Source organism: Dipodomys spectabilis, unplaced genomic scaffold (assembly GCF_019054845.1).
Source record: "Dipodomys spectabilis isolate Male_0828 unplaced genomic scaffold, ASM1905484v1 ptg000360l, whole genome shotgun sequence".
NCBI lineage: Eukaryota > Metazoa > Chordata > Mammalia > Rodentia > Heteromyidae > Dipodomys > Dipodomys spectabilis.
In genome coordinates this window covers 3,699,521-3,709,494 of record NW_024871037.1, presented here as the reverse complement: position 1 = coordinate 3,709,494, position 9,974 = coordinate 3,699,521, and the positions used below count along the sequence as shown (strand labels likewise).

Here is a 9,974-nt window from a genome sequence, read left to right as displayed (position 1 = left end):
CCAGCATCATTACGAGGAGCTAAGAAGAATCCACCGGAAAGCCACAAGAAAGAGCAGCTAGCACCTTAGCCATGTTGTACAAGCAATTCACAGTTCACACGAGCTCTTCTGCAGGGCAGACTTTTTAATAGACAATGGGGAGGGCTGGGCTAGGGAGAAGCAAGGAGCTACAAGGCCAGGCTAGAGACAAGGTGAGCACTCCATACCCACCAACTGGAAATGCCTCTCCTTTTTGTTCCCCACAGCTTTTCACTAGGGCCTGTGCTCTATCCTGTGGGAGAGCAGGAACGGAACTGGTTCTCAGGAGCTGCCTTCAAGATGGCTATGCAGCCATCTTGGCATCTGTGGCTCCCAGATCTGAGGATCACATAGTTCCAAGCCAGCTGGAGCAGGAAACTGTGAGACTCTTATACTCCAGGAAACAATTTAATCCGGAAGTGGTGCTGTGGCTCAAGTGGTAGAGTGCTCACTTCGAGCCAAAGAAGCTCAGGGACAGTGCCCAGGCCCTGAGTTCAAGCCCCAGGACTGGCAAAAATAAGAATCTCTCCTCGACCAGAGGAGACGCTTAGACTGTTCCTACTCTTCCATTTCTGACTTGTACCCCCAGGAGAGCCGAGGTGGAAGCCAACAACAGAATGTGTCTGTGGACAACCGTGGAGACGTTCTGGAACACAGAAGTCTGCATCCTCATGGGCCACGGCCCCCTTGGCTCTGGCTGTGTAAGGGAATCACGAACACAGAGATGTCATCATAGGACACCTCCTCTGGGGCACTGCCGTCTGTCCCCTGTGTGCTCAGGATCAGCTTTTGGGCCAACTCCGAGAACCTGCAAAGACCATCCTGCAGATGTACACAGCTGGACACTTCGGGGAAAGTTCCCCACTACAGGCCCAGCGAGCAATAGACTGGGAGACCACAAGCTAGGTTAACAGAAATCAATCTAAACCCCAAGGGTATCTGGGTCTTTCTGCTGATGGTGGTAGTGGTGGTGGTCACGGGGTTTGAACTCAGGGCCTGGAAGTTGTCCCTGAACTCTTGCTCAAAGCTAGTACTCTAACTTTTTTTTGTCGGTCGTGGGGCTTGAACTCTGGGCCTGGGTGCTGTCCCTCAGCTCTGCAGCTCAAGGCCAAGCGCTCTACCACTTGAGCCATAGCACCACTTCCGGTTTTCTGGTGGTTCATTGGAGATTGAGAGTCTCACGGAAACAGGCTGACTTTGAACTACGATCCTCAGAGTAGGGTTACAGACATGAGCCACCAGCACCCAGCTATATGATTCTTTGATATTTGTTGCTGGCATCAACCCCCAGCAGCTGCAATACCTGTGTGGATCTTCACGATTCCCGGGGAGAAAGCTCCGGACCAGCCGTGCCACCTGCTCATTGGACAGGACATCCCAGAGCCCGTCGGTTGCCATGACAACCACATCCTCCTCCTGCAAGGCCAGCTGGTCCATATCCAGCACGGTTACCTGCAAGTGAAACCTGAGAATCTCCTCTTTGCTCCCCTCCCCAAGCTTGTAGATTCTGAGCAGGTGGACCACCTTGGGGCCTCCTCCATCTCCTTACCTGTGGGATGGAGAGCAAGAACGGTTTCAGCTGGATGTTTGTGTCCAGGACTCTAAGCTGATGGTCTCCGAGACCTCGGGAGACAGCCAGCGTTCCCAGTAACCTTGCCTGATGACAAGCAAAGGGGACCAGTGGATGGATGGTTCCATGACTGCTCAAGTGCCAGCCCTTGACACTGCTAGGTCATTCTTGGGAGTCCCAGGGACTTACCTGCCTACCCTGCCCGTGAATCAGTGGGTACTTGAGATCGGCTTTCTCCACACGCTTATAGCTCCTATCAAAAGTAAACACGGGGGGGGGGGCTGGGAAGGCGGCTCAATGGTAGAGTGCTTATCCAGCATGCATGAGGCCCTGCGTTCGATTCCTCAGCACCACAGAAGCAGAAAAGGCCAGAAGTGGCGCCGTGGCTCAAGGGGTAGAGCGCTCGCCTTGAGCTGAAGAGCACCCAGGTCTCGAGTTCAAGCCTCATGACCAGCCAGAAATACAAAAGTAAATGGCAAGATCAGCCCAAGTTGAAGAGGATCGCTCCAAGCCCAGCTGTGGGTCCTCTCCGTCCCCACCCTGTCCAAACCCCCCCCCCCCCCGCCCCCGATCCTGTCTCACTCACCACCCACTCATGTGGTGATCTCTGAATAAAACCTTCTGCCCCAAGTCATCTCCTTTCAGCCTCCGTGGGAACTCCAGGCGGGTAAATTCACCAGCCAGAAGCTCAGGGTAGACCAAGGCCTAAAGTAGAAGGACGACGCTCAGGTCAGGTTCCTCCTTGGCGAGGGGAGGTGGGGGGGGGGTCTCTTATGGTTCTGGATTCTAGGAGTTGAAGAGCCCAATGGTCTCCCCCTAAGAGACCCTACCAGCTGCTGGATCCTCTGCCGTTCGGTCTCAGGAGTGAACTCAAAGCTCAGGGGCCGGACCTCATCCTTCCTTACCAAGATGGCCCTAGATAGGATTGAAGGGAAGGAGGGAGGAGATAGGGCCAACTCCTAAAACCATGGCCCCTCTTCCGCCAGCCATTCCAACCACCAAGAGCCTGTTCTAGCAGTGCTGATCCCCTGCTCAAGACCCTCCATGACTGCCGGGCACCGATGGCTCACGCGGTCATCCTAGCTACTCAGGGAGGCTGAGATCTGAGGATCACAGTGCAAAGCCAGCCCAGGCAGAAAAATCCCCATGAGACTCTTATCTCCAGTGAACCACTTTAAAACCGGAAGTAGATCTGTGACTCAAATGGTAGAGCGCTTAGCCTTGAGCAAAAGAGCTCAGGGACACCGTCCAGGCCCTGAGTTCAAGCCCCACAACTGACCCCCAAAAAAGAGTCTCACCAATTTTCTTGCCCAGGGTGGCTTTGAACCAGCATCCTCAGATCTCAGCCTCCCGTGTAAGTAGTTAGGATGGCAGGCGTGAGCCACCGGCACCTGACACATTTCCCATTTCTAATTCCACCGTTCAACCATCTTTTCCTAGTTCCCCACTGCCTCCGGGACCCTCACCACTGCCTGACTTCCTCCCTCCCCCCCCCACACACCTTGTCCACCCTCCATGGGTTCACTCACCTGCTGTCCCCAGCATTGGCCACATACAGCTTTCCCTGTAGAGACACAGCCACCAGGGCCGTGCAGCCGCCCGCCTGACCTGAGACCTCCAGCTCCCTTCCGATCACCTCATCCTGGAGCAAAACAAGGCCGTGTCAGCTGCCCATACCACACCACACACCACTGCCTCCCATCCCCACCCTATAGCTCTCTTCCTGCAGCAAGCCTGCCTGCAGACCCAGCCACGACCCAGAAACCTAGACAAAGGAAGTGCTACTCAAAGCAGAGGAAGAGAAACCAGCTTCCCAAGTCCCCTCCCTGCAACCAAGAGCTAAAGCATGCTCAGTGAATGGAAGGACATAGATCAGGAGCATTTAGCTCATAGGGAGAAGTAAAGGATGATAATGATGGCTAATAATGATCCAACCAACCCAATTTTGCTTTCCCAGTCTCAAGCCACTGATTGGGGTGATAGGTACGGCCCGGCATCATTGATGGCTCACACCTGTCATCCTAGCTACTCAGGAGGCTGAGATCGGAAGATCACAGTTCAAAGCCAGCCCGGGGAAGGAAAGTCCCAGAGACTCTTATCTCCAAGGAACCACCAGGAAACAGGAAGTGGAGTTGTGGCTCAAGTGGTAGAGCGCTATAGCCTTGAGCAAAGGAGCCCAGGCCCCTTGTCAGGTGCTGGTGACTCATGCCTGTCATTCTAGCTACTCAGGAGGCTGAGATCTAAGGATCGAGGTTCAAAGCCAGCCCCAGCAGGAAAATCCATGAGACTCTTGATCTCTAATGAACCACCAGAAAACCGGAAGTGGTGCTGTGGCTCAAGTGGTAGAGCTGAAGAGCTCAGAGACAGCGCTCAGGCCCAGAGTTCAAGCCCCATGACTGACCAAAAAAACAAAAAGATTCCAGGCCCCAAGTTCAAGCCCAAGGACAAGCAAAAAAAAAAAAAAAAAAACCAGGGGTAGGGAGGGAATGATCTGCTTCCTCAGATCACTGGAGGAAGAGGTGGTGGGGGTACCATACTCACACATTCCTGGAAAGCGCTCTCCAGAGCCCCGATCACCAGATCTTCTGCCCTGATCCCCTTCTCCTCCACAAACTGGGGGTCACTGGGGCAGACGCAGCTGCCGCTAAGGTGCATGGGTGGCTGAGGAGTCAGCAGACCTTCAACCACCGCCTCCAGCTGCCGGCGCAGGCAGGAATGTAGGGTGTTGGCAGCCAGAATGGCGGCTGCAGGGCCGCCATGCCCATCAAACAGTGCCCAGTAATGACCAGTCAGGAGCTGCACAAGAAGAACTCAGCTTTAAACCTATCTTCGTGCCGGCCGTGGTGGCTCACGCCTGTCATCCTAGCTACTCAGGAAGCTGAGATCTGAGGATCAAAGCCAGTCCAGGCAAGAAAGTCCGTGAGACTCTATCTCCAATGAACCACTCAGAAAACCGGAAGTGGCTTGTGGCTCAAGTGGTAAAGCATTTGCCTTGAGCAGAAGAGCTGAGGGAAAGCGCCCAGGCCCAGAGTTCAAGCCCCACAGTTGACAAAAACGAAAAAAGAAAAAGAGGGAGGGAGAGGGAGAGGGAAAGAGAAAGGGCATCAGGTTCAATTCACCTCCTCTGGGCACAGCATCAGCCATTCTTGGTCTTCTGACTCCAACTCACAGCGCCGAATGCACAGCTTGCCACAGGAAGCTTGGTCCTCATTGAACTCTGACTTCTCTGCATTGATGATTCTGAGGCCGGGGTGGGGGTGGGGGGGAGGAAAGGGGAAGGGATGGGATTCATCTATGTCCTTATGGGCACGGGCTGCCCTCCCACCCAGCCAGGTCAACAGCTGGAGTGATGTTCCTACACACACACACACACACACACACACACAACACACCCCTACAATGCTAGGACGTACATTTTCCAGATGTCAAAGACAGAGCCCAGTCCCTCTGGGACCCAAATGCTAACTCAGAGTGAGGAGTTACAGGGTGGCCAGGCCAGAACTGCTTTTTCCTTGTCTTCTTCCTCAACTGCTTTGTAGAAGGCCAACCCCAGGATGAGATAGAGAGGAGGTAATCTCACAAACTCCCATTCCTCCTAGCTACTCAGGAAGCTGAGATCTGACTGAGGATCCTGGTTCAAAGCCAGCCTAGACAGACTTATCTCCACTAAATTACAACAACAACAAAGTTGGGATAGAGTTATGGCTCAAGTGGTTGAGCGCTTGCCTTGAGCTGAAGAGCTGAGGGACAGCGCCCAGGCCCAGAGTTTCAAGGCCCACGACTGAGAAAAAAGAAAAGAAAAAGAAAGAAAAAAAAAGAAAGAGAAAGAAAGAAAGGCCTGTCAGGAGTTCCAAGGTGAACAGGATTTCTAGGTCAGCCCAGAGCCCCTGGTTGGAGGAGGTGGAAGCCAGGACCGGGAACACTGGGGTGGGGTGGGGGGAGGGAATGATCAGGACCACAGGGGGCAGAGAAATTAGGGGTGCAGGGGGATCAGGGGTACAGGAGGTGGGGTATCAGAGGGGATGGGGGCACAGAGGATGGGGGGAGGGGAGGGGGGATCAGGAATGAGGGATGATCAGGGGCACTGGGGGGAATCAGGGCCTGAGGGGGGATCAGGGGCATGGGGTGGGATCAGGGGGTAGAGGAGAGATGGGGGGGGGAGATCAGGGCAGGGGGTGGATCGCACGCAGGGAGGATCGCGAGGGGGGGGAGATCGCGGGGATCGCGGAGAGGATCGCGGGAGGGGGGGGATCGCGGGAGGATCACGTGAGGGAGATCACGCGGGGGGGATCACGCGGGGAGGATCGCGCGGGGGGATCGCGCGGGGGGGGGGGATCGCGGGGGGGGGGAGGATCGCGCGGGGGGGATCGCGGGAGGGGATCGCAGGAGGATCGCGGGGGGGGGGGGGAATCGCGGGGGGGATCGCGCGGGGAGATCGCAGGGAGGATCGCGCGGGGGGATCGCGCGGGGGGGGGGATCGCGGGGGGGGGGGGAGGATCGCGCGGGGGGAGGATCGCGCGGGGGGGATCGCGCGGGGGGATCGCGGGGGAGGTCGCGGGGAGGGGATCGCGCGGGGGGATCGCGGAGGGGATCGCGCGGGGGGATCGCGGGGGGGGGGATCTCGGGGGGGATCGCGGGGAGGATCGCGCGGGGATCGCGGGGAGGATCGCGCGGGAGGATCGCGGGGGATCGCGGGGGGATCGCGGGAGGGGATCGCGGGAGGATCGCGGGGGGGGGGATCGCGGGGGGATCGCGCGGGGAGATCGCAGGGAGGATCGCGGGGGGGGGGGATCGCGGGGAGGATCGCGCGGGGGAATCGCGGGGGGGGGGGGATCGCGGGGAGGATCGCGCGGGGGGGATCGCGGGGGGATCGCGGGGGGGATCGCAGGGAGGATCGCGGGGGGGGGGATCGCGGGGAGGATCGCGGGGGGGGGGGGATCGCGGGGGGGTCGCGGGGGGGGGGATCGCGGGGGGGGATCGCGGGGGGATCGCGGGGGGGGGGATCGCGGGGAGGATCGCGGGGGGGGGATCGCGGGGGGGGTCGCGGGGGGGGGGGATCCGCGGGGGGGATCGCGGGGGGATCGCGGGGGGGGGGGGACGCGGACACTCACTCGGCGTAGCCCGCGTTCCAGGGCAGCGCGCGGCCCCGCGCGGGGCTGCGCACGGGCCGGGCCTCGGGGCGGCGGGAGGAGGCGTCGGCCGGGCCGGGCCGGAGCCGCGCAGGAAGCGGGGCCGGCGGTAGGGCACGGGGGCTGGCGCGCGGCCCCGGCGGCCGCGGCGAGGGCAGCGCCGCGCCCGGCAGGAAGCGGCGCCGGAACCAGGCGGCCGACATGGCGCGGGGGCCGGGCGGGGGGCGCGGGAGCCCGAGGGAGGAGGAGGAGGAAGCGGCGGCTGGCGCGGGGCGGGGCGGGGCCGCCCCTCCCCACCCCCCGCACCCCCCATCCCCCAGCCTCCCCGCCCCCCCGCACCCCCCCATCCCCAGCCTCCCCGCCCCCGCCCGCACCCCCCATCCCCAGCCTCCCCCGCCCCCCCGCACGCCCCCCATCCCCCAGCCTCCCCGCCCCCCCGCACCCCCCCATCCCCAGCCTCCCCGCCCCCCCGCACCCCCCATCCCCAGCCTCCCCGCCCCCCCGCACCCCCCATCCCCAGCCTCCCCGCACACCCCATCCCCAGCCTCCCCGCACACCCCATCCCCAGCCTCCCCGCACACCCCATCCCCAGCCTCCCCGCCCCGCACCCCCCCATCCCCAGCCTCCCCGCACCCCCATCCCCCCCCCCCCGCACCCCATCCCCAGCCTCCCCGCCCCGCACCCCCTCATCCCCAGCCTCCCCGCACCCCCCCGCACCCCCCCATCCCCAGCCTCCCCACCCCCCCACCCCCCTGCCCACCCCATCCCCAGCCTCCCCGCACCCCATCCCACCCACCCCCGTACCCCCCATCCCCACCCCCCCCCCCCGCACCCGCCATCCCCATCCCCACCCACCCCCCGCACCCCCCCTCTTCCCACCCCCCCCCAGTGTCACCCCCAGCACTGGGTCAGTCAGGAAGCCTTGGAAGGGGCAGTGGCCTCTTCCCTCCCCCCCCCCCCCCGGGGTGGGGGGGTTGTGCAAGGGGAAGATGGGGACAGGATGTCCCTTCCAGGCCTCTCCTACCCACACCTTGGGTAACAAGGTGTCCCCCGGTCTCCCTGTCCACCTCCCTCCCCCCCAGGCCTCTGTTTCCCCCTCACTCTCCACCAAGGAGTGACCCCCTCCCCATCTTGAGAGGGGGGGGTCCTGATGCCCTGTCCTGGACACCTGGCAGGGTGTGAATGCCCCATGGATGGAAAGAACTTACTGGGCACTGTTTGTTTTGCTTTATTTTGGGAGGGGAGCAGTCCTGGGGCTTGAACTCAGGGCCCAGGCACTGTCCCTCAGCTCTTCAGCTCCAGGCGAGCACTCTACTGCTTGAGCCACAGTGCCACTTCTGTTTGTTTTTTTTGGTGGTTCATTGGAGATCAGAGTCTCACCCACATTCCTGCCCTAGGCTGGCTTTGAACCTCCATCCTCAGATCTCAGCCTCCTGAGTAGCTAGGATGACAGGTGTGAACCACTAGCGCCCAACTATGAGATTTGGGAGAGTGTGTGTGTGTGTGGGGGGGGGAAACCAAAGTTCGGACCTGGGAAATAAAGAATGGGCTGCAGCCAGGCACCGGTGGCTCACGCCTGTCATCCTAGCTACTCCGGAGGCTGAGATCTGAGGATCCCAGTTCAAAACCAAGCGGGGCAGAACGTCTGTGAGACTCTGATCTCCAATGAACCACCAGAAAAACAGAAGTGGCGCTGTGGCTCAAGTGGTAGAGGGCTTGCCTTGAGCTGAAGAGCTGAGGGACAGCGCCCAGGCCCAGAGCTCAAGCCCCATGACCAACAAAAAATAAAAAAGAAATAAAGAATGGGCTACATTCTTTGGGATGGTTTGACTCGTGGCTTACCTTCAGCAGCAGCAATGTCCCTCTTCGAGTCCACACCTGTGGATCTTCCGTCAGTGTTATGTTCCATTGCAAGACGAATTCCATTTCATAATGGAGCGCTCTCACCCATAAAGGGGAAGTTGGTGATGGCTCTCTTACTCCCATTATGACTGTAGCTGACTCGAAAGCTACCCACTCTTACTCTTCCCCTTTCCTCCTCCAAGAAACCAACTCAAAGTCTCTCACACCCTACAGGTCAGTGCCCCAGGGATTATATGAAGAGAACCTATCTTTACCTTAGGCCCAGGCCCATACCAGTTAGGCCCCACTGTCTTCAAATATCTGTGACACAAGTCCTGGTCTGCTAGTAGCTCACATCTGTAATCCTAGTGGCTCAGCAGGCTGAGATCTGAGGATCATGGTTCAAAATCAGCCCAGGGAAGGAAAGTCTGTGAGACCTTTATCTCCAATAAACCACCAGGAAACTGGAAGTGGGTCCGTAGTTCAAAGTGGTACAGCATAAGCCTTGAGTGGAAAAGCTCGGGATCAGCACCAAGGCCCTCAGTTCAAACCTCAAGACTGACAAAAGCAGGGCTGGAGGCGTGACCCAGCTGAGCAGGCAGGAGAGTCTGAGTAGCCCAGTACCCTCCAACCCTCAAGTCGAAGTCTTGTTAGATGATGCCTGATCTAGCTGATAGATAAGAGTCAAAACTCAGAGAAAGTTTTCTTCTAAGGAAACCAGTGCTGAGACTCCATATATTGAATTGTCTGTCCTTTTTTATTTTTTTTTTGGTCAGTCATGGGGCTTGAACTCAGGGTCTGGGCATTGTCCCTCAGCTCTTCAGCTCAAGATGAGTGCTCTACCACTTGAGTCACAGCGTCAGTTCCAGCTTTTTCTGCTTATGTGGTGCTGAGGAATCAAACTCAGGGGCTCATGCATGCAAGGCAAGCACTCTACCACTGAGTCGCCTTCCCAGGTCCTGTATATCACCTTTAAAACAACAATAATTGAGGGTAGAAAGAAATAAAAAGACTTTTTCAGGTGGGCACTGATGGTCCACGTCTGTCATCCTAGCAACTCAGGAGGCTGAGATCTAAGGATTGAGGTTCAAAGCCAACCTGGGCAGGAAAGTCTATGAGACTCTTATCTCCAATGAACCACCACCAAAGAAAAAGGATTGGGAGTGTGGCTTGGTGATAGAGTGCTCACCTAGCAGGCTTGAAGCCCTGGGTTTGATTCCTCAATACCACATACCCAGAAAATGTTGGGAGTGGCACTGTGGCTCAAGTAGAGTGCTAGCCTTGAGCAAAGGCCCAGACCCTGAGTTCAAGTCCCAAGATAGGAGGAGGAGGAAGAGGAAGAAGAGGAGGAGGAGGAGAAATAAAAATAAGTAAGTCCAGAAGTGGATGCTAGCCTTGAGCCCAGGACCTGAGTT

The 9,974-nt window shown here is 58.7% G+C and overlaps 1 protein-coding gene across 1 annotated transcript; it reads right to left on the bottom strand.

Moving 5' to 3' along the window:
* Positions 1-592: 592 nt before the first annotated feature.
* Ppm1m (protein phosphatase, Mg2+/Mn2+ dependent 1M) lies at positions 593-6,920 on the bottom strand. Its single transcript, XM_042665977.1, is given in 12 exon segments — positions 593-826; positions 1,322-1,470; positions 1,568-1,675; positions 1,778-1,841; positions 2,175-2,293; positions 2,419-2,503; positions 3,118-3,230; positions 4,130-4,384; positions 4,708-4,828; positions 6,700-6,799; positions 6,802-6,838; positions 6,840-6,920. Coding segments are annotated over 12 exon segments (1,371 nt in total). The 3' UTR covers positions 593-687.
* Between the last annotated feature and the right edge of the window lie 3,054 nt (positions 6,921-9,974).